Source organism: Nicotiana tabacum, chromosome 6 (genome assembly GCF_000715075.1).
Source record: "Nicotiana tabacum cultivar K326 chromosome 6, ASM71507v2, whole genome shotgun sequence".
NCBI lineage: Eukaryota > Viridiplantae > Streptophyta > Magnoliopsida > Solanales > Solanaceae > Nicotiana > Nicotiana tabacum.
In genome coordinates, this window is record NC_134085.1 from 44521688 (window position 1) to 44547004 (window position 25317).

The 25317-nt window shown below is 38.0% G+C and overlaps 1 protein-coding gene and 1 long non-coding RNA gene across 11 annotated transcripts in view; one reads left to right on the forward strand and one right to left on the reverse strand.

Moving 5' to 3' along the window:
• LOC107807932 (uncharacterized) overlaps positions 1-20471 on the reverse strand; it is a 47788-nt gene extending 27317 nt beyond the window's left edge. For 8 of the 10 annotated variants that reach the window (XM_016632409.2, XM_075254709.1, XM_075254710.1 and 5 more), the window contains exons 1-18: positions 20126-20471; positions 18875-19048; positions 18590-18685; positions 18142-18211; positions 16592-16722; positions 15475-15612; positions 15238-15395; positions 9165-9333; positions 8968-9066; positions 8770-8847; positions 8632-8691; positions 8393-8550; positions 8088-8289; positions 3740-3859; positions 1556-1632; positions 1300-1410; positions 798-896; positions 44-126 (exon numbers count right to left, since the gene is read on the reverse strand). In XM_016632409.2, coding sequence (XP_016487895.2) covers positions 44-126; positions 798-896; positions 1300-1410; positions 1556-1632; positions 3740-3859; positions 8088-8289; positions 8393-8550; positions 8632-8691; positions 8770-8847; positions 8968-9066; positions 9165-9333; positions 15238-15395; positions 15475-15612; positions 16592-16722; positions 18142-18211; positions 18590-18685; positions 18875-19048; positions 20126-20251 — 2149 coding nt within the window. In that variant the 5' untranslated portion in view covers positions 20252-20471. The remainder of the gene's footprint in view (positions 1-43; positions 127-797; positions 897-1299; positions 1411-1555; positions 1633-3739; positions 3860-8087; positions 8290-8392; positions 8551-8631; positions 8692-8769; positions 8848-8967; positions 9067-9164; positions 9334-15237; positions 15396-15474; positions 15613-16591; positions 16723-18141; positions 18212-18589; positions 18686-18874; positions 19049-20125) is intronic. The other 2 variants (XM_075254712.1, XM_016632427.2) reach the window with 1 other exon arrangement.
• On the forward strand, positions 20306-24148 carry LOC142181611 (uncharacterized). The gene is made up of 3 exons (XR_012710317.1): positions 20306-20439; positions 23046-23113; positions 24012-24148. It is a non-coding gene; the product is annotated as an uncharacterized LOC142181611 (long non-coding RNA).
• Positions 24149-25317: the final 1169 nt, after the last annotated feature.

Genomic DNA, 25317 nt, shown 5'->3' on the forward strand with positions numbered 1-25317 from the left:
TAATTGATGAACATAAATAAATCAATACAACTAAATGACATGCCTGAAAGAGTCAATTGACAATCATTCTGCTCACAGTCGATCAAAAGCATTTTTGAGAGCCGACCAGAAAGCAACCACGATCCACTAAAGTAGCCACAAAAAACACACAGAATAAAATGTCAAGATAAGTTTGGTTTTTCTAGAATTAGAGAAGTTTCCTGAGATATTTAACGACATCAGGCTAAACAGCAAATCATAAGAAATAAAACTATGTTGGCCATGGCATCTCACACATCAGGTTTTTTGTATATTGCAGACAACCAATACGTCTGATTGACGATTCAATCTTGAATAAAAATAACAGTAACACAAAAGGAGGAGGTAAAAGAAAAGGTAAGCCACACAAAAAGAAAAGTGACCGCATGGAAAAAAAGTTTTACAGCGAGCAATATCTGTTCACGAGTTGCCATGGGTAAAAGGTTTGCTTTGTAAGCATTGCCATACATATTCAATCCATTCCAGCTCCAGGTGTGCTTGATTCAGAGAGTGCACGAAGGGAAAGTTCAAAAGACAGAAATTCAGAAATTAATTCAGAGTATATTATTATTCAAAAGGTTACGGCCTAAGCAGTCTAGAGCAGTCAGAAGCCATTAGTACAATCTCAACCAGATTGTATCCAAAAGTACTCAAAAGGTTATGGTTAAGCAATCACAAGCAACCTGACAACATACACTAGATTGTGCCCATAACATTCATGGAAATGTACAAGCATGCAAGTTCTATATGAAGTAGGAGCATAGGTGGACCCTTTTCACCTCGACAAGCCATTGGAGCCAATTCTGAAAGGATTTGTTTTAAACGCAACATCAAAGATATTCGCCTGGACTATCAATCTGGAAACATGGTACGGTGAGCTGCAATAAGAAAAAGCAAGAATTAGAAAATCTAACTAGCATAATAAATGAAAAAATAGTGATAAAGCGCCTCATGGAAAGGGCAGCCCGGTGCACAAAGCATCCCGCTTTCACGCAGGGTCAGGGAAGGACCCCCGGGGGTGTGATGTAGACAGCCAACCCTAATGGTAGATTCCTGTGGTAGATTCCATTATTTATTCAACAGTGAGATAAACACAACTCAATAGCTACTTATATTACCTCTGACAACATAATGCTTATTCAATAACCCAACAAAAGATAAACCTACCAGATAAAGTAATATAGCAAGCTTCTCTTCAAAATTCTAGATTCAGTAGCATTCAAGGGAGTGAAGAGAACCAAAACATTAAAAGTAAATAACTTAAGAGACAAAAAGACTTACCATTTTAACATTTTTGCCAAAATGTTAACTCCCATCGACATCGACACCACATCAGAGCAATTAGGAGATAAATTCTTGATCCAAGCACAAACGATCTCGGCCACATTAAGACTGCATTTGAAGAAGGGATGTTATTTGATCAAAAAAATGGTAATTTTCCTAGAATTTAGGATTTCTTTCATATGTAACTAGCATATAGGATAAATTCAATTGGAAACAGGAGATGGAGGTAGATTAATGAATCCTATAGTCATACCGCAAGTTTTCTGTTGGTGAGTTCATCTCATCATGCATATAGCCACCACCAAGGTCCAGAAGAGCAGAACAAACACCCTAGCGACATCAAATATTACCAGCAAGAAAACATCAATAGCAGAAACAATTGTTGTCATGCCAAGAAAAACAGACGGCAAACAGACTTAACAAAAGTCTTGTCATCATTTTTTTTTATCAAGTAAATAATTTTCCATTAAAGAATGGCCAAAAACAAAAGTGGCCGTATACAAGGGGTATACCAAAAAAAGGAACCCTACAGAAAGATATGGTTCTCTACAAAAGTTACCCAGTCTTCTATACAACAAGGAACTTCACGGGTGCACCAAAAGAAAATAAGGGATCAAAACTACTCAACTGGGCAAAACTCATCTCTACCCCTTCAAAAGCTCTTCAAAAGTCTCGTCATCACTTCCCTTGAATTCAACAAATTTTCCATATTAAGGAATCAAAAGTTTTCCATTACTTGGAGTCTTTCACATTAATTGTCGTAAATTCTTTTTTACTTTACGTCTGATGGTTCTTCTCCAAAAATTTGAGCAAATATAGAAGCAATCGAAAACTCTTATTCACCGCCTCTCTAGGGTCAACTAAGGGTTTTGCGGCTCTTATTCCAGCCTTAACTAACTCAATCTCAACCAATATAAAGGATAAACACTGGAAATGAAAAATACCAAGAAACACTTCCTATTCCAGAAAGCAAAAGGACTACAGTATGAACGCAGGAAGGATAGATTGAGAACCCATGGTTGAAATAACAATTCTATGCGTGAAATGGCTCAGAAATCTGACTTATAGGGAGACATTTTATCTTGTTCTCTTTTTGAATACATAATAGCCACCTCTACTTTCGATCTTTGAATGTACAGAGGAAACTACTACACCTGCAGATTTCTCTTGTCCTTTCTTTTCACACGGAACAACAGAGTTGAATGTGGAAAGTTGGTCCTAAACAAAAGGAGTCAATGACTCCCTTATAAAGCATATAAGGAAGGTTGAATTCCAGATCCGTCTCTCTGCTCAGTCTTGACTAGAAGTTATGTTACTAGGGAAACATGTGCAAGCCTTTGTTAACAAGAAATATGAGCATAGCCTACCATACTGGAGACATATTAACGCAATTATTCCAAACACGTGCTAAATACCTAAAAAGTTATACAGCCATCTCAAGACCTAATGGCCAGATGACTGTACTTGCTGTGGGATAACTGATAAGGATCTAGTCACTAAACAGTCTAGTTGTAAGCATGTTAGTGATCTCAGTCTAACTTGTTTCTACCCCTTTAGAAAAGGGAACAAGGAAGCATTTAAAAGGTTTGCTTCATTCTCCCTTCAGCTTTTCCCAATGTAGCAAGAAAGCCAAATATTTTTGGAGGCCTGCAACTGTAGAAGTTAAACAACTATGGTTTGAGTAAATTTCCGCAATTTGTGAAGATAACTGTTTGGCAGGCTGTTGGAGCTTGTGCAACAAAATACCTTAGCCCGAACTTCATCCATTTTGAGATTTTATCTCTTTTGCAGCACAGTACCTCTCACATTCATTAAGAAACATCTAGTAGTTGCATAATCTGCTCTCCTCTTGCTCCCTTAAAACCCCATCTTTTTTAACAGAAAGAAAAAAATGAGCAAACATGAACTGAGCAACTAATTGAAACTGAGAAGACCTCCTTGCCTACAACTAAGCGAAATTGAACAGCTTAAACTTAGCATAGACTTGAGAAAGACACATGACATTGCAGGGCTTGTCTTCCCAAAACATTTGTTTTGAGTGTTCGACTAAACAAACAAAGTCACTGCTGTTTTCTCCGAAAGTATGGTAGAAGGGCGGCATTTACAGAACAAGAGCAGTCACTCCTGCAGCCCTTGTTGCAGATGACAGACAACCACACTAATCTTTAGGACAGTAGAAACGGAAGCAATGAGAGAACTAAGATTCAAGAAGTAGCATAAAAAACATCATCTGCGAACATCATCTGCTACCACCAGTGCCTTTGGATACAAATTTATCACACATCATCACCCACACTAAAATCAACTAAGATATCAGTGCAAATGCAGTTGCATGGATGCACTAACCTGAAGGAACGACTCTGACACTTAGATTGGACTGATACAATAGATATATCAAAATAACTGTGCAAGAAAAAATTAACTCCACGTGGATTACCATGTTGAAAGTCACAAGTCGGCTGAGCAACCGAAGAGTCAGAAGGAATTCACTGGTTTTCTCCAAGTACAGCCCTTGGGCCAAACGCAAAAGAAGCACGAAAACCCCAGATCGCGAAAACTACAAAGTAGCAAGTTATGGTTACTGAAACTGAATATATAATAAAAAGGGTTTGAATTTCAGATTAATTACCATCAGGAAGAAGAAGATAAAATGGAGACAGCTGCAAAGAGAGATATGCAATTCGCATTTACATAAGAAATCCCAAGAGTAAATAAAAAAGTACTTAGAATACAAGCAACAGCAAAAGGGAACTGAAAGGATATCCTTTGGTAATGAAATATTGTTCTGAAGTATTCAAATTTCCTGTAAAATTGTCAATGCTAGTAGAGTGAAGAATGGATGCATATCAGGTCTTTCTGAAAGCATATTAGCAGCAAAATATGATAAAATATGAGTATTTTATATTCCTCTAATAATTTTCCTTTTTTTGTTGGAGGAGGAGGTATGATTTTCATTTTCTCTTATATTCTAGCTTTATATTCACCCAAGTAAAAGAAAAGTAACAACCTTGGTTACAGATAATTTTGGAGAAATGACTAGCATATTTTGAGCAACATGACACATAATATATAGAGACAACAACAACCCAGTAAAAATCTCACTAGTGGGGTCTGGGGAGGGTAGAGTGTACGCAGAACTTACCCCTACCCCGGAGGGGTATAGAGGCTATTTCCGGGAGACCCTCGGCTCAGAGACAAAAGATCTGTAACAACACAGAAACCAGACAAATAGAATCAGCACCATAAGAGACAACAAATAAGTGGAAGGACAATAAGTATATCAAAAATAAAAATAGTATGATGAAACAAAAAACGCTAGCAATCCTAGAAAAAACACTATCAGAATAGCTGGAACGAGGAAAAACGCTCGACTACCCCCTAACCTACAACCCTAATGCTCGACCTCCACACCTCCCTATCCAGGGCCATGTCCTCGGAAATCTGAATTTGCGTCATGTCCTGCCTGATCACCTCGCCCCAATACTTCTTAGGCCGCTCTCTACCTCTTCTCGTACCTGCCAAAGCAACCGCTCACACCTCCTAACCGTGGCATCTAGGTTTCTCCTCCGCACGTGCCCGAACCATCTAAGTCGTACTTCCCGCATCTTGTCGTCCATAGGAGTCACGCCCACCCTCTCCCGAATATCTTCATTTCTAATCTTATCCAGCCTCTTGTGCCCGCACATCCATCTCAACATCCTTATTTCTGCTACTTTCATCTTCTGAATATGAGAATTTTTGACTAGTCAACACTAAACCCATACAGCATAGCCGGTCTAACCACCGCTCTATAGAACTTAATTTTAAGTTTCAGTGGCACCTTCTTGTCACACAGGCACTAACCTCCATTTCATCCACCCCACCCCGATACGATGCGTGACATCCCAATCGATCTCCCTATCTCCCTGGATAATTGACCCTAGGTACTTGAAACTCTCTTAGGGATGACTTGTGAGTCAAGCCTCACCTCCACATCTGCTTCCCCTGACATATCGCTGAACTTGCACTCCAAATAATTCGTCTTGGTCCTACTCAACTTGAAACCTTTAGACTCCAAGTCCTACCTCCATACCTCCAATCTCTCACTAACGCCACCTCTCGTCTCATCAATCAGAACTATATCATTAGTGAACAGCATACACCATGGCACCTCCCCTTGAATATGGTGTGTCAATGCGTCCATTACCAGGGCAAATAAGAACGGGCTAAGCGCAGATCCTTGGTGTAACCCCATAACAACCGGAAAAGGCTTTGAGTCACCTCCCACAGTCTTAACACGAGTCTTAGCTCCATCATACATATCCTTTATCGCCCTAATATAAGCTACCAGCACACCTTTTACCTCCCGGCATCTCCAAAGAACGTCCCTAGGAACCTTGTCATATGCCTTCTCTATATCAATAAACACCATGTGCAAATCCCTCTTCCTATCTCTGTATTGTTCCACCAACCTGCTGATAAGGTGGATAGCTTCCATAATAGAACGACCCAGCATGAACCCGAACTGGTTTTCTGATATAGATATTGCCCTCTTTACCCTCCCTTCCACCACCCTCCCAAACTTTCATGGTATAACTTAGTAATTTAATACCCCTATAGTTGTTACAACTCTGGATATCACCTTTGTTCTTGTACAGGGGATCATCGTACTCCACCTCCACTCATCTGGCATCCTCTTCGTCCTGAAAATAACATTAAATAGCCCAGTTAGCCATTCCAAGCCTGCTCTACCCACACACCTCCAACATTCTACTGGAATCTCATCTGGTCCGGTCGCTTTGCCCCGACTCATCTTACGCATCGGTCCCACAACCTCCTCTGCCTTAATACGCCTATAGTATCTAAAGTCTTGGTGACTCTCGGAGTGCCCCAATTCCCCTAACACGATGTTTTCGTCCCCCTCTTCATTCAGAAGTCTATGAAAGTACGACTGTCATCTCTGTTTAATCCGGACCTCTTCCATCAATACACAACCTTCCTCGTCTTTGATGCACCTCATTTGATCTAGGTCACGAGCCTTCCTCTCTCTCGTTTTGGCCAGACGAAATAACTTCTTGTCCCCACCTTAAACCCCCAGTTCCTCATACAGTCGCGCAAACGCAGCAGTCTTAGCCTCCGGGACCGCTAATCTCGCCTCCCTCCTAGCTTCCTTGTATCTTTCTCTATTCGCTCTCCTCTACTCCTCGTCAGTGCTCTCCACTAACTTAAGGTAAGCCACTTTCTTCGTTTCCACTTTACTCTGGACCACGTCATTCCACCACCGGTCGCCTCGGTGCCCACCTGAGTATCCCTTCGAGACCTCTAACCTCTCTCGCCGCCTCCTTTATACAGTCCGTCGTCGTCGTCCACATAATGCTAGCATACCCACCACTCTTCGAGGCTCCCATAGCCGCTAATCGCCCATCCAACTCCTGAGCATTATCCTTAGTCAAGACTCCCTACCTGATCCTCGGTTGACCCCGTACAAACCTCTTCTTCCTCTTTATCAAGATACCAACGTCCATCACCAAGAGTCTATGCTGTGTCGCGAGGTTCTGAATCGGGATCACCTTACAATCCTCGCACAACCCCTTATCACACCTCCTGAGGAGAAGATAATCAATCTGAGTCTTAACTTTAAACACCTTCAGCACATCAAAAACTTGAAAAAGAAAATTTTGAGCATGCTCAGTAATCCAGAGTAAACCAACAAATGCGCTGACTAGCTAATCTTTAGAGAAAAGTTTTAACTTCTTGGGTGTATTTCAGGTTCAAAACTATGTGAGTGCTACAATCTCTGATTAATCATCAAATAACACCTGCAAAAAAATAGACCTATAAACGATAAGAAATCCAGGCAATTTCAAGCAAATTACACTCTCAAACACACTGCTAGTCCTGCGCTCAAGTCCATTAGGGGAATTGGTTTATCAGAGTGCACCACACAGCAATGTAGGTGTGCTTCACCTCTGGCGCACTGTGCACCACACTCTAAAACTTGAAAAGAAGATATTAAGCATGATCAGTACCAGGATGAACCAATTTGCTGATTTGGTCAAACTTCAAATACAAGATTCAGTTTCCTAGGTGCATTAATGTTTCAGAACATGTGTATGCATGTCATTCTCTGACTAATCATCAAATACAACCAAGAAATAAATGGACCAACAAATGATAAGAAATTCAGCGTCAAATAGCAATTTTTAAGTGAGCTATACTTTCAATAAAACTACTAGCTGTTTTCCAGTACAAGAGGGGCATTGTCTTATCAGAGTGCAAAACACAGCAAATACACCTGTAACACACAATGCTTAGATTTGCACCTACTGAACATTTAACCAACTGCAATAAGACTCCATCTAGGATTCAATTCTTTATTTGCTAAAATGAGTTCAAAGTAATTTATTCACTATAGAATTTGCATACATAATCATATAGAAGGAAAATAAAGAAGTCCAATGTCAACATCCAATAAAGCTCTAAACCTACATAATCATAGTGGAAAATAAAGAAGTCCAGTGTCAACATCCAATAAAGCTCTAAACAGTGAAGCTCAGCTATTCAGCAATAGAATTTTGCAAAACCAAAGTCACAAAATAAATTTTGTCAAAGAAAGGTATCAACAGAGAAACTAACAGCAAGATATACATGAAATTGAAGATGAATGCAGCACAATTAGCTCCTGGAAAGTACAACTTTCAAAACTTAGAGACAGCTTCCTCACCTAGCTAGTGGCAGAAAGAATCTACGAGTTAAAGAAGCTAATAGCATAATAGAGAAATGGAATAAACACAAGTTATTTTTACCTCCCATCTCACTAGAGCAGTATTCCTATCGATCATTTTTAACAGATGACCATGGGTTCCCCTAGGAATGATCAGACCCTCAACACCGGGAAGGTGTAATGGTTGGACCACCTTAACAGTCTGAGAAGCATCATCCAATATCAAACAGCTACTGATATCAACAGGAGATGACAATCGAGTGGACTTGTCAAGAAAGTTAAATCTGTTCAAGAAACATATCAACATAATTTTTTGCAACACCTTCTACAAGCCTCATAAATGAAAGGAACCTCAATGACTCCTGGAGAAAAATAAAAGTTACTTACACACATTCTGCAGGCCATGCTCCTTCACAAAGTGCTGATAACAACTGTAAAAGTTCAGCCGATCTAAAAGGGAATTCACCCTCCAAGCTGCAAAGAAGGCACCTGATCGGACCATCAACAAAACTATCCCTATCCCAAAACTGAGTACAGAGGGACTCCTGCACCATATACGTCAATGGTCTGAATTAATGAAAAAACATATGATTTTGAAGGCTCAAAAAGGCAACAATCCTCCAAACCTCTCCTTGATAAATTTTGCAAAGAATATCCAATATCAATTTCAGGTTACCATCCTCCAACTGCAACACAGAAAAGGCATGATAATAGAGAAGATGTGTTTTCCTTCACAAAGTGATAAATAGTATTAACTTTAAAACCTGGATATTGATCTCATAAGAGGCAATAAATGCTGATATAAATGTCCGTAAAACGCTTCTAAGACCAACAATAGGACCCTGAAAATAGTAATAAATATCAAAGCAAAGATGAAATGACATAATGCACTACCTCTGTATGAAAGGTAAGATGGATAAAAGATAATTTGCAAATAATGAGTAAACAAGCTATTCACCCACATCAAAATCCCTCAGTACATCATTTTCAATAATTTCAAGAAAAAAGCTCAAAGATCCAGCTTCGAAAGCTTGACGGACATAACCAATATGATCTATCTCCTGAAATAAATTCAAGATATGCAAAAAAAATGTCAAAATTTTACACCTTCCTGAGAAAGCACAAGCAAGCCAATTACGTGATATGAAGCTAAACAGACCATCAGTATATTATCTTCTTCTTTTCCAGGAAGAGATGAAATTAGACAGAGGAAAACTGCCCATGCCAAAGTCAATGGTCCTGATTCTTTCTGCTCAAATACATCAAAAGTGGACACCATAGCATCGATTTCTTGCACCTCGGACAATGAAAAAGTAACATGGCCCTGCCTGGGTTTAAAAAAAAAGGCAGCCATTATGACAATAAGGAAATAGGCCAAATGTACTGAGAAAAGAAAATCTTGAAAGAAGTTGAAGAAAGCATAAGAACAAGAGAAATCAAAACAGAAAGAGGGGAATCTGTGTAAACTTCAGAACGTTTAGAGCTACCTAGCACTATTTGATCTTCTCTCCAAACAGGTCAAGCATCCAGAAGAAAAAAGCAATAGAATCCCCTCCATAATTTAAAGGAGATATCACACAATTTGCAATATGACCAAGAGACTCTTTCAACTCTAAAGGAGGTGCACTAGCAAAATGTTCATTCAAGACCATGATTGTGATACCGAGACCATGCTTGTGATACTGATAATGATACATCAATTTGTACAATGTGTGAAAAAAGTATTGTGGTTTTATTGATTCCCACTATGATAAGTTGCTTTACCAATAAGCAGAAGTGCCAATAATGACAAAATCTAAGTTGTTGAGCACTAAATAAAGTTAATGCTCAACAAACCGGAGAAAATACTGAGAGAAAGCTCAGCTTGATTATTCCCCTCAAGCTTTGGATGTTAAATGGTGATGTACACCTATAGTAAAATAGGAAAGCAAATCAAGGTTACAAATAAATCTCCGTAATCAATTCCTATTACCACTACAACAATAACTAAGCCTCAGTACCAAACAAGTGGGGATCGGTTGTATGAATCCTCACTTCAACCTTTAAGCTCAACTCATATCATCATCATACCAAAATAAAATAAAAGTGAAAATAAAAATAATTTAAGTACATATTCTGAGAGTTAAAGCCATGGGAAGAAAGGATTCTGTATTCATTTGTCTTTCATTAGCCCTATTTATATAGGGTGTTACATAGTAGTAAACCCTTCTCTACTAATGTGGGATAATATACGTACTACCATATATAATAACTCTCTAACACTCCCTCTCAAGCCGGTGCACATAAATCATATGTACCGAACTTGTCACATATGCAACTAATATAAGGACAAGTGAGAGACTTGGTGAGAACAATAGCAAGCTGATCATTTGACTTCACAAACTTTGTAACAATATCTCTTGAGAATATCTTCTCTCTAATGAAGTAACAGTCATTTTCAATGCGTTTAGTCCTCTCATGGAACACTGGATTTGATGCAATATGAAGGGCAATTTTTTTTATATAAGGTAAGATTAAGAAGGGCAATTTAATTATCACACACAAGTTTCATCTAACTGATTTCTCCAAATTTTAATTCTCTGAGCAACTGTTTAATCCAAACTAGCTCATATGTTGCCAAAGTCATTGCTTGATATTCTGCTTTTGCGCTAGATAGAGCAACCACATTTGTTTCTTGCTTTTCCAAGAGACCAAATTAACTCCTACTAAAACACAATATCCAGTCGTAGCACGCCTATCAGAAGGTAATCCTGCCCAATTAGTATCTATGTATCCAACGATCTGCTCATGGCCTCGGTCCTCGAATAGTAGTCTTTTGTCTGGAGCTAATTTTATACACCTAAGAAAACGGACAATTGCGTCCCAATAACTATCATGCGAAAAGTCCATAAGCTGACCTCCCCACTCACAATAAAGGATATGTCATGTCTAGTCATCGCGATGTAATCCAATTTGACAATCAACCACATATATCTTGCAGGATCACTAAAAGGCTCTCCATGTTTTGCCAGAAGCTTAGCATTCGGATTCATAGGAGTGTCAATGGGTCTGCAACTCATCATTCCTGTCTTCACAAAAATATCTAAAGCATATTTCCTTTATGAAATAACAATACTTGAGCTAGATTGAGCAACTTCGATACCTACAAAGGACTTTAATATGTCGAAATCCTCAGGCTGGAAGTATTGAAAGAGATGTTGCTTCAGATTAGTAATATCATCCTGATCATTGCCAGTAATAACGATATCGTCAACATAAACCACCAGATAAATACATAGATTCGAAGTAGAATGCCGAATATAAAACAGAGTGCTTAGCTTCACTACGAGTCATGTCGAACTCTTAAATAATTGTGTTGAACTTACGAAACAATTGTTTACCATATTTAGAAATAATAAGAGATTTCCATAAGGCATTCTTACCATCATTCAACCTCCACCATTTGTATAACAAACACTTATTGTAAATTCTCAAGCCGCTTAACCCAAGAACACCCCTCTTCTTTACCTCTACAAACTTTTTGCCAATTGACCAAATGCAACTTTTTGTTAGTGGCATTTCCTTCCCATAAAAGTGGTTTCTTAACCAATTATCCTCTTCTCCACTTTAAAGGGAATAGGAATAAATGACATTAAACAAGTTGGTATCCCGTCTAAACTCTATTAGTTAATCGATCAACCACCAAAAGACAAGTATTGTCTCTACCAAGTAGTGAGTTTTATTTCACGCTTGTCAATAACACCTTGCCAAATATTTGCATCTTTTCCTCTTGCCCCGAAAGGGCGCCCCAGATAGGTGGCAGGAAAGCTTTCAACTTTACAGCCCAATATCTCAGCTAGTTTCTCTATCTGAATATTTGTATTTACTGAGAAAATGCTACATTTAGCTAGATTAGTTTTTAACCCATAAGCAAATAAGATCACCCTCAGAAAATTGAGTTGTTCTCTTTCTGCGCCACATAGCAATAGTGTACCATCCGCGTATAAAATATGAAAAATATCCACCTTTTCTTTGCCATTGCCCTCAACACAAAACCCTTTAATCCATGCTCTATCCGCAACATTATGCTCAGCACCTCATAACAAGGACAAATAAATAAGGAGACAATGGATTTCCTTGCCTCAAGCCCTTTTGAGATTTTAAACAAACTTCTGGACCCCATTAATCAGAACTCAAAATCTGACGGTAGAAATGCATGTCTTGATCCATTTGATCCACTTTCTCCAAAGTTCATTTGCTCCATGATGTCTATTAGAAAGAACTAAATTACATGGTCATAAGCCTTTTTCTAAATCAAGCTTACAAACAACCCCTCCCTTCCCCTTCTTCAAATAATAGTCAACACATTCATTAGCAACCATAGCAACATCTACAATTTGTCTGCTTTTAATAAACGTATTCTAACGTATTCTAATCCCTGAAACCAATTTATTCAACACCACCTTTAGTCTTTCTGTGAGCACCTTTGCAATTATTTTATAGATACTCCTTAGAAGACTTATCGGCCTGCAATCTTTCATATTTACCCTCCCCCCCCCCCTTTTTCTTTGGAATAAGAGTTATGAATGTGGCATTGAAACTCTTCTCAAAAGATCATTCCAAATAGAATAATTTCAATGCCTTCATAATGTTCATCTTCTAAAATATACCAACACTTCTGAAGAAATGTCATGTTAAAGCAATCTGGCATGGTGCCTTATCCACTTCAAATAACTTCAAGACCCCCTTACTTCCTCAATAGAAAATGGTCTTTGAAGCCACTCCTTTTTATCATCGCTTAATTCTACCAAACCTACATTGCTCTATTGTGGCCTCCACTTTTCATTTTATAGAATTCAAGGATGTGTTCCTTGATCACTTCTCTATCTTCTGAGATTCTGTCATTTATTTCCAATCTATCAATAATATCACATCTTTTGTATGCATTTGCCAATCTGCGAAAAAAATATGCATTTTTAATCTCCTCGTTTAATCCATAAGCTTCTTGATTTTTGCCTCCACGAACTCTCCTCTTCTTTTGCAATATATTCGACTTCTTTGACAAGAAAGAATTTTTTTTCAGAAATTAAATCAGCATCTACAGCTTGTGAGGAATAAATGTGAACCAAACCTACTGATCTAAGAAATCAGCATGCTCAAACCACATATTTTCAAATTTGAAGTAACTTTTTCCCTTTCTCAATCGCCACATTCAAACAATAAAGGCAAGATCAGACCCTACCCTCGGCAGTGTTGTCTGCTTTATATCTCTTAAAAAACCCATCTCATTCATTAGAAACACGTAATCTATCAATCCTTGAAGCCACATTCTCATCAGCATATCTGAACCAAGGTATACTGCTCTCCATAAAGTGGGAGATCAACAAGCGACAAATCTATAATAATGCTAGAAAACTCTCTCATGGATCTAGAATTCACCACCCTGCCCGCTCTTTCGTACCCACCGATTTTTTAGAGTAAAAATTTCAGCACCGCTTTTCTTATTGTAGTTGCGTACTATACTGGCTAGATTTTTGTGTCAATTTTCTATTTTTCAAAATAAGCAAACTCAAGTTGGTTTCCTCACGTTGAATTGAGGGGCATTTTAGAAATATCAAGTGAATTAAGGAAGATCATATAGAATTAAGACGGAGGAGAAGATGCAGGCCGTGGATGTTGCTCCATTAGCATTTACGTGGAACTATGGAGAGAGAAATAGGATAGCTTTTGAAGGAGTAAACAATGATATTGTACACCTGACAAATAGCCTCTTATCCCTTGTTTGTTCTTGGTGCACCCACGAGGTTCATATATGTATAGATGATTGGGTGTTATTCGTAGAGAACCATATCTTTTCTGTAAGGTTTACTTTTTGGTATACTATTGCCCTTCTTCAATAAATTATTATTTTCTTTTTTTTATTGCCTCCCTCCAAGAGCTCCCCACCTTGCTCTTGGGGTAACTCGAACTCACAACCTATTGGTTGGAAGTGAAGGGTGCTCACCACTTCAGCAATCCGCTCTTATCTTCTTCAATATATTATTACCTAATCAAATGATAACTTATGATATTCCATATTTAATTATTAAATACTCACTTACCTTATTTAGTATAGGATTAATTTTTTTATATATTTAGCATAGTCTATGACACTTGTATAATGAGCACCTCCTAGACATTGTTAATCAAGTCAACGGGAGACTTTTTTTCTTCACAAGTAATAGCAGAAAATATGGAATTTTGGAAGGGGGTGGAGAACTAGAAACATCAATATTCTTTTTGGTGTGGGCTTTGGAGAAACATCATGAATGGATGAGAGGATCTTAGTGATAATATAACTTTCAGGATTGGAGTAGGCGTAGATTTTGGGGTCACAAGTGATTTGGTGACACCACTTTGAGACTCATTTAGCCGAACATCTACATATTTTCATGCAAAAAAGATATGACAACCCACCAGATTTAAAGAACACAAGTGGGGAATATTATTTGGGATATTCAATTTAGGATGAATCTTCAAAATTAAGAGTTGGAGAAATTTCAACATCTGCTTGAAATGTTCTATGAACAAACCATATCATTAGAAAATAAGGATTTTGGAGATGGGGGTTACAGAATAGTGGTCATTCTCAAGAAAAGCTTTATCATAGAAAGTTGCTTGATAGAGATAAACTAGTCTTTCCACACTTTTCAGTGTGCATCCCAAGGGCACCAAGAAAGATGTGCTTTCGTATGGCTGGCGGTTAAAGGAGTGATTCTGATAGCTCAAAACTTGAGGAAGAGGAGTAGACCACCTTTTACTGCATTGCCAGATAGCATCACGACAATGGCGGAAGATTCTGAGACGGTTTGAGTTAGTATTAACTGTGCCGGATACGATGAAGGACACTCTAGTCAACTAAGCATTCAAAAGGCAGAAGAGAAGCTGGAGAGTGCCGGATATGCTCATTGGTTTTAATATGGATAGTATGTAGTGAGAGATAGGAGAGCTTTTGGAGTAAGTGAGTTTGATTTTGCACATTATCTTCTATTTATTTATTTATTTCTTTCTTTTTTTGTGGGACCCATGAGGTTCCTATTTGTATTCAAGGATGGGTGTCTTTCACAGAGAACCATTTATCTTTGTAAGTTCTCTATTTTTGGAGTCCTTGAATATCGGAGCTTTTCCCATTATTAATGTCTTAATCCCTTTCTTGATTAAAAAAAGGTAAACCAACTAAAAGTAAGCACGGAAGATAAAGCACTGGTGATAACCTGAACGGAGTTTCATCATGAACCATCTGCAAAAGATTTTCCAAATCCAAAGTTTCTATGAGGATAAGCAGCAGCTGCACTTTGGCATGATAAATGGAGGAAACGGCTTCGGCTGATACGGCCAGCTTCCCGAAATTATAAGAATTTGAAATGAATCCCTGAAATAGATTGAGCTAGAATCAGTAATAATGCAAAATCTAAGAGAAGATAACTGCAACTGAAGCATTAATGAAGTACCTCATAAAGTGAGCACAATTTTTTCCACAGCTCACCAGTGCAGGGGTTGAACTCATAAAAAATGAGGAAAAGAACATCCAATATCAGATTGTCTTCGGTTACTATTTCCTCAGCCCACAAAGTATAAAGGTCAACATCCTATTTTGCATGACAAGGAAGGTACTCAAATCTATGAAATAATCAAGAAGAACGGATTGCACTAAAGATGAAAAAGAAGAAGAAAGTACAATTTAGAACACATATATTGCGTTTAGGCAATGATGGGGTCTATCTGAAATACTGCAAGCCTTGTTGCCAAGCAAATTCAGCCATTCATGTAGCAACGACTGAAAAAAACAAATTAATCTAATGCAACCATTAAATTTCTTATTAAAGAAATGAGTAGTTTATGCAGAAGTCAAGGTATGGAAGTGTTTTGACATGGCTTCCAATTTGACTTGATACACATGTTTCCCTTGATGTCCTGGGACCAACTAGTTCGTAGTCTCCAACTTTATTTTGTGTGAAAATATTAGAAAGTGATAGATGTCTAGATTCACATTTGCTTCCTTTTTTCTTCAATCCTCATCTTCTAATTGTTGCCCCAAAAGTCTTTTGTCTCCATGTTCATGCATCCTGATCCAAAAGTACACACCTGTCTATTTTTCTATTTCTCTTTGATATGTAAAAATTGTATTCCTTTCAAATACAGAGTCTTTAAATGATTATCTTATTAGAAGAAGAAAAATGATCATGAAAATTGGGTAATTGTGTAGAATAAGTCGCCTTTGGAGGTGAAGTTTCACTCTCGTTTTTCTTCACGGATAAAGCACTCTTTTTTCCCTTTTTTTGTGAAAAGGCCAAGAAACCACTGTTAGTAGCTCATACATCAATACCTATCTATCGTTAAGTTCTTAATTAGCCAGTTCAGGCATTAATCAAATTATCAAATCATTAAAGTCCGCGCACGCACAATTCCCGGCACTTTGATCACCATGTCCTGATTGAAGTAAGACAACCTAAATTCTGAACACTAAATACACTACATAATTTACCGTGTACTCAGAAAAGTATCATCATGTCCTGATTGAGGTCGGACAATCTAAATTCTGAACACTGAATACACAACATAGTTTACCATGTACTCAGAAAAGCTGGCCGCCAGATTCTCCTGCAGAACAGAAAGCAACTTCGTGTCTAGTCCCTCAGAAATCAATTTCTGTGCCTCATTCACAATAGACGCATCTTCAGATATTGTCGGAATATATACTGCATTAAGAGTCAAATAAGATAAGAACTACAAGCATTTATATAATGCATAAACAAGTATGATGGAGAACAACTTATAGAAAAAATGAAATAAAAGAAAATAGATGTAATTTTATCATAAATTCCTATATGTGCATCAGAAATTAAGAAAACATATAAAAGAATTACAAAAGACCAAGTCTTGAGAAATAATCAAACAGATCATTGATGAGGACTTTCAGCTCCATCTTGGTGTTAAAACTTGAAGATATCAAACTATGACAAGAATCTCAAATGAAAATTAATCTAAATGAGTTCAAAGAGAGATTTTTCAGTTCTTTTGTACTCCAATTAAAAGAATGTAATTGCAAGAGATAGAAGCAACTATCAATTCTCAAACTCAATCTCGTAAAAAGCTGCTTTTTTGGATGATTTCTTGATAATTCCCCATATTTCATCAGGAAACAACCTCTTGCATAAATGCAGGGTAAGGCTGCGTACAATAGACCCTTGTGGTCCGGCCCTTCCCGGACCCTGCGCATAGTGGGAGCTTAGTGCACCGGGCTGCCCTTTTTTGCCATACAGCCATCAACATACAAATGTTATCTTAATTTAGTAACCTGACTTGAGTCTGAACCGTGTTCCGGCAAGGTCCTTTTCCGTTGACTCCTTTTATTTCGTTTAATCATGGAAAATAAGGCTTCTTTATCTCTGGTGAAAAATCCATAGAGTTAGTTGATATTTATATATTTTCCTTGTCCATATATTACTGTTTGTAGTTATTTATTATTCTAATTTTGTTGCATTACATATATTTTCTTTTTTTTTTATTTCCTTTGCACTTTTCTTTACTAACCCGCATTTTAATTGCACTTTCCTCTTTAACAACAAGAAAGGGACCATTGGAACAACAGTAAAGTTATTTCCATGTGATCTATATAAGTCATGGGATCGAGCCGTGGAAGCAGTAACTAATGCTTGCATTAGGATAGGCTGTCTACGTCACATCTCAAGGGTGCGGCTCTTTTTTTTTTTTGATAAGGCTCAAGGGTGCGGCTCTTCTCCAGACCCTGCGTGAATGCGGAATGCTTTGTGCACCGAGCTGCTCCTTTGCTGTTTGACAACACTAGAACCAAGTTTAGAACGTCAACCTGCTTCTCAGCATTTCCACGACAATGTAACAGCAAGATGAAAAAACTTCACTAAAACTAGCACAAAATAACAGAGCTACAAGTCGCATACGAAATTTGGAGCTCAAATTAAGAGTCCCTACAAACTATTTCAGGCCAAGAAAATCACTAATATTTAAGGTAAAATAAAATTGCTGAAAAACAGAACTCGTATGAAACTCTACAAGGACTGCACGACCTAGGCATTCCTATCAAAAATGTTCAAGAATAACATCGCGATAAGTAACAATAAAACAGAAGAAAGACTCACAAGCTTGTGTAATTATCAGCCGCGTGCACTTCAAGAGACATTGCCGTTCCATATAATATTGAAGCATAACCTGGATAATGACAGTAAGCAAAAGAAGAGAAAAACAAAAGACAAGCTGAACAAATAGTTCAACATACAATGAACGTGACGCTATTACACTTTCAAATTTAAATTGCAAGTAAACTACACTTTGCTGATTAGCATAGCTGGATTAACAAGGACCAGCCTTGAAGTACCATGTGTCACGTAGTTTACCTGAAATCTTTAATACTGCAGGGGTTGGGTGGAGGCAGGACTAGGGGTGGGGTGGGGGTGGATATCGACATGTTTCCAATTATACCTCCACGCACTAGAAGTTATTCGACACAATATTAATAAAAGCTGCTTTCTCCAAAATACTAATGAATAGCATTAGAGAATGAAAGAGCATGGAAACTCAGTAACTAACCAAATGAGAAAGCTCGCGAAACACACTATCAGCAACCATACTTTTTTGATTACTCGTTCTATGAACAAGAATATATGACTGCACCTCATCTAAACACTGCAAAATATGAGAAGTTAACTTCGTTCCAACAATAAACTAAATAAGGCAAGAAATAGAAGAACTGTAATGGTCTTCCGTGTCAAACAGAAACCCATTTCTGCACTGCAAACCACTACAGGCCATCCATGGAACATTATGAGTTCGGTACCAAGATTTACACATGGTCCAGAAAAAGTAGCTCTTTACCATAGCAGAACTAATTTTCAAGGCTGCTGCTTTTTTATCAGTTTCTACTGTAATCTGGTGTGGACCAATCTTTAGTCGTCCCGCATCTAAAGCGTCTCTTGATTTTTGATTTGGTGGCTTAAATAGTGAAATTGTGTGCAAAAAACAAGCATGGTTGTCCTTTATCTTCTTCTCCTGGAAAATAAATTAATTTCTGCGTTTGAATGAGTAAATCATAAACATACTAGTAGTTGTAAGAATAACCCAATCCTACAAACGCATAGGAACAATTATATACCAGATATTGTAGATTAACTCATAATTAAGACTGAAAATTAGCTCCAACCCAGCTTCACCTAGTTATAGCATTCCAATTACACCAACAGTCCTCCCTTTTTCTATCTTCTTTTTTCCTCTATTCATGGGCTCACACTCGCCCAAATAATAAATCGAGAAAGAAAAAAAAAGACAACAGCTGTATGACATATAGTGTATATCATAATTCCAGACCGAAATAGGCAGAAAAAACTTGGTGATTCCTTTATCTTTTTTCCTTTTTTTTGATCAAGTAAAAAGCTAGGCGATTTCTTCCCATCCGTCTAACCGATCCACCAAAGGTTCCCCTTCTTTATATCTTCCTCTTTCCCAATAATCTAGCGCTCACCCTCACCCAAAAGAATTGAGAAAATTTCAACAAGAACAATAACATCAACAACAACTCTGCCTCAGTCCCAAACAAGTTGGGATCCGCTATGTAAATTCTCAATTACCACGGCACTGACTAAGTTACTCCATTTAAACTCATCTCATGCCAATATTATGTACATACAAATAAAAGGTATTAGGAGTTATGTATATTTTATAACGTAAAAAAACTCTGAAAGGCTGAACCGCTCCTGGACAAATAGTGCATGTTAACTCATAATTAAAGACCGAAAAGGGTCTCTTGTAGGACTGGAGACTAGAGTTGCACCCAAATACCCTCATCGTAACTATCTTCCTCTTCCTTCCTTATTATTCACGCACATACCCCACCCACCCCCACCCCCACCCCCAAAAAAGAACATTTCCCCGGAGAAATCCTGTTTCCAGCTAGAGAATTAAAGGGACCATCCCTCTACTCTTCTCCACTTAATAGCGTCAGTGATCCTACCACACATTCCGCTTTGTACTGACCTTTCTACCGTTCTTTTAGTAGAGATTTCAATACCATAAAATAATCAAATAATAATACTCCTACTCTACTATTTGCAGTGCTAAGGTGGAAATTACCAGAAGAGGAGGGAGGTCGGAGGAGAGAGAAACAGATTCGAGTTCAGTAAGCAACTCAGTGAAGGGCTCCCACCAAAGCGAAGCATCAACAGTCACTTCATCATTAGCTTTTGCAGGTGTCGCCATTGGAGTAAATCCGGACAGGGTAGAAACCCTAGCCAAGAGCAATTCTTCGAACCCGCGCTTTTCTTGGTTCGAATTTGAGAGCTGAAGAGTACAGTAGTCACTGAACTACTCAAGCATGGAATGTGGGAAGAGGCGCAGGGTTTATTAGCAACGGCCACTATGCAAATGTTACATGCCGAGCCAGGAAGGTCAGGATTTTACTTTACATCTTGTTTGGATTGTTGTTACCTATAGTATTGTTATTTAAATACAATATTTGTTTTGATTGTTACTTAAATTTTGTTGTATCGTATTGTTAAATCCGTCGTTACGTAACGATAAAATGTGTCACTTTATGTAACGACCGATTTAGTGTAGTCGCGTCGTTTCCTTGTATTTTTCTCTCAATCTCACCCTTTATTATTATTAAATAATTTTATTTTATCATTTATCCTACCTTTTTATATACCGTATCATAATTTTTTTTATAATATTGCAAGTTAATTCATCATATTACTGGTGCGTGATACCATGAAACGACGGCAAAATGACACAATCCATCCAAACATTATATTCATCAAACGATACAGTACAATATAATACAATACGATACGATACATTATGAAACGATACGTAACAACCATCCAAACAAGCTGTTATATTAGAACCCACTAAAGTAAAAACTTAGGTAGGCGTTTAGGATAAATGGCTCAAACTACCACAATTTAACAAAACTTAAATGCTGAACTTCTGAAATTGCCATGATTTCTTGTTTAGGTACCTTAATTAGGCTTTGTTTCGATAAAACAACTATAGTAGGTACAAAGTATACCAATTAAACATATTTTGTACTGACTTGGAAAAATCTAAAGCGCGTGTACAAGCTTTCATTACCTGTAATATTTAGTCAATCATTTGGTGTGAAAGATAAACCTAAGAAGAAATATGGAAAGTTGTCTAGAAAAAGTGTGAAATGACCTGTTTCAAGTATAATCAATATTTTAATCGACTAATTATTCATATAAGTATCCTTACAAACACACGCATGAGATATTTCTAAACCAGTGCGAAATACGTCAATGGTATACTTTTGTGACGATCCGACCCGTTGTCTCGTGAGTTACCGCCCCGTTTTCCTCATTTTCTATTTCTTTATGCTTCATTATCAGTGTTGGGTGTGAACGAGTTGATTCGGAAAGGTTTTGAAAGGAATTGAGACACTTAGTCTCTTTTAAGAAGGCTTAAGTTGAAAAAGTCAACCGGACGTTGACTTATGAGTTAGAGGGCTCGGATGTGACTTCCGACGGTTCGGTTAGTTCCGGGAGATGATTTGTGACTTAGGAGTGTGATCGGAAGTAATTTTGGAGGTCCGGTGTAGAATTAGGCTTGAATTGGCGAAGTTAGTATTTTGGCGAATTCTGGTTGATAGGTGAGATTTTGATCCGAGGGTCGGAATGGAATTCCGAGAGTTGATGTAGCTTCGTTATGTCATTTGTGATGTGTGTGCAAAATTTCAGGTCATTCGGACGTGGTTTGGTTGGGTTTTTGATCGAATGCGTGTTTTGGAAGTTTTAAAAGAACTTAGGCTTTAATTCGATGTAATTCGATGTTTTTAGTGTTAGTTGAGGTGTTTTGATGATCGGAGCAAGTTTGGATGATGTTTTAAAACATGTTGGCATATTTGGTTAGAGTCCCGAGGGGCTCGGGTGAGTTTCGAAATGGTTTCACGCCATTTTTAGGCCAATTTAACTTGCTGAATTTTTGACAGCAAGGTTCGAAAATTTTGATGCGAGGAGCATAATTTGGAAGCTTATATCTCGTAATCTATAAGGAATCGGAAAATGTATAAAACATAAAAGTTGTAGCCCTTGTATTCTAGTTTCCAGAAATATAAACCATTCATCATTTGGATATTAGTACAGAAAGTTATAATCGATTGAATAAGGGCTAGTAAAGGTGTTTTGAAATTTCCCAAAAATTTCTGATGCGAGGAGGCTAATTTGGAAGCTTATATCTCGAAATATATATGGAATCGGTAAATGTATAAAACATGAAAGTTGTAGCCCTTGTATTCTAGTTTCCAGAAATTTAAACCATTTGGCATTCGGACATTTTTACAGAAAGTTATGATCGATTGAATATGGCTGGTAAAGCTGTCTCTGGTGGACTTTTAGTGACGAAACTGGACTTTTAGTGACGGGCGGACAGAAACTTAAGGACCAAAAAATGCTGATTTCTTCATTTTCGTTTTGGGATTTTTGGAGCTCGGTTCTTGGGCGATTTTGAGGTGTTCTTCATGATTTCACCTCAAGTAAGTGTCCTATACTTGAAAGTATTTATATTACATAAATCCATGGTTATTTTCATCGTTTAATTCGGATTTAAATGGAAGAAATCAAGATTTTTGCAAAATCTTCCAAAAATAAAAAATTAAGATTTGGAGGTTGAGTTGCTGTCGGAATTTGATAATTTTGGTATGGTTGAACTCGTATCGGAATGGATTGTCGGATTTTATAAGTTTCGCCGGATTCCGAGACGCGGGCCCCACGGGCGAATTTTGAGTGCAATTTCGGATTTTTAATAGAAAGTGTAGAATTCCATATGGAATTAATTCCTATAATTTTTATTGATTGAATCGAATTATTATGGCTAGATTCGAGGCATTCGGAGGTCGATTTGAGAGGAAAAGACATTGTGGAGTAGTATTTTGCTCGGGTTTTTTGCTAATTTCGAGAATTTTGGTATTTTTTCGATTGTTTTGATTGGGCTTTGTTCCCTTATCATATTATGACATATTCGTTCTGATTTTGGATAGATTCGACGCACGTGGAGGCCAATTCGAGGGGCAAAGGCGTCGCGAGCTAAAGAAGTAGCCGGTTCGAGGTGAGTAATTGATGTAAATGATGTCCTGAGGGTTTGAAACCCCGAAATTTCATATCGTAATGCTATATTGAGGTGACTTGCATGTCGGATAACGGGCGTGGGGTAGAGCACCATTGGGGATTGTGACTTGGTCCGTCCCGAAAGATGTTTTTACCGTGTTTTCTACTTGAACTAAATTGAGAATCATCCTTACTTGGATTTAACTGTTACATTTGGGCTTCTTGCCAATTATTTGAATCCTTCAGGGATTGACATCACTGTTTTCGCATACATGCATATCATTTGATCTCAGTCCAAGGTTTTTAAATACTGTTTTGCAAACTCAGCCATCTTTCTAAGATTTGAAAACTTAAATGGTATTTTTAAATGATATTTCGGGCTGAGAACTACTGTTTTACAAATGCCCAAGGGGCTTATGATGGTTTCTGGACTGAGCATGGATCGGGCTGCGCGTCGCAGCAGTATTACATTGATATTGAGGCCGAGAGCCTGGTTGATTATACTGAGATTGATATGAGGCCGAGGGCCTAGATTTGATGCCATGAGATGGTTTGATATTGCGCTTGGGCTGTAGGAGCCCCTCCGGAGTCTGCACACACCCCCAGTGAGCGCCGTCGACGATAAATAAATGGATGGCTCAGGCTGCACGCTGCAGTGGGTACTAGAGTGTACCATCATACGCATTGCATTGCACTCATGCATTTGTTTTTATCTGTTATACTTGTCTCGGTATTTGGTACTCTGACGTAATTGACTTGTTGCTTCACTATTTGTTGTTCTAAACTGCCAGTTATAGTTTACTTTGTATTTTTCCATGATTTCTTATTCTCAGCCTTTATTTATGTTTATTACTCACTGGGTCGGAGTACTCACATTACTCTCTGCACCTTGCGTGCAGATCCAGGTACACCACAGGCTAAGTGAGGAATTGTTTAGCTGAGCAGGCAGTATCCGGGAGTATTGAGGTAGTTGCATGACGTTCGCAGCCTTGATCTCTCCCCTCTATCTCTATCTTTTATTCCGTATTTTTCCTAGACAAACTTGTAATAGGTCGATATTCTGTATTAGAGGCTCATATTCGTGACACCGGATTCTGTTGGGCTATGGTGTGGTATTTTAATTGAACTTCCGCAGATTTTATTATTAATTATACACTTGAATGAAATGACTTAGTAAATTCTCTGTGATTATCTATAATCTGAATAAGAATTTGGGATAATGTTGTTGAATGGTCGAGCTTGCCTAGCAGTGTGTTGGGCGCCATTATGACCGGGGTTGGGGTCGTGACAACTTTGGGCTATTATATGTGTTCAATTGGAATAAGACTTAGTTGATGCATACAAATGAAAATTGTGGTAACTCAAGTGCCTCTGTATTTAGTCAAACTAAAAGGTTGAGTTTGTAAACTTTAGTATTTCCAAAAAGACGTAATGGCTTCCTCGCCGCTTAAACTTATAGGGCTTTTAAAAGCCGATACATGAACTTGCACTTTTCTCATTTGAAAACTCCAACTTGGTGCAACAAATACTAATAAACACATTTAACCGTTGATTATGCCTATGTGGAAGCGGCGCAACTGACATGGCTAAATTGTATGCAAATCATGCTACAAAGGCGCGTGTATAGTATTATTTTTATTAAAAAAAGAAAAAGAAAAAAGAGACCTTTCCCTTTTCCCTTCTCTTTTCCCCTCGTCTTCCCTGCCAAACTCCCACCTCCCCTTCCCCCCTCTCCCTTATATTCTACCATATCCACTTCTAGCAAAACATAGAACACAACCCAAACAAGGAAAAAGCTTAGAACCTTAGCACGCCCCAACGCACTCACGTAACACCTTCCAAGATATCAACACCAAACTCCAATAACCATGGGAAGTGAAGGTGATGTCACGACCAACAACGTTACCAGTCAGAGGAAAGTCAGAGGAAACCCAGATTTCTTTGTCTTCATGGGTTTCGAACCAGTGGCCAAATTCTTAAGAAACAAGTCTTTGACAAATGACCAACTCAAGTTGTAGAAAAATTGGATCTTGTTTTTGTTAATGCACTTTTTCCTTGTCAAGGCAAATTTGAAGTTGAGGGTATTTTTGATCATCCTTGTTACGAATGGTTCCAATTCAACAAGGTTGTTTATTTTATTTTCTTTCTTGCTCTTTATAGTTGCAGGCTTAAGGATTCCTATATTTTACTTTCAATGAAAATGAA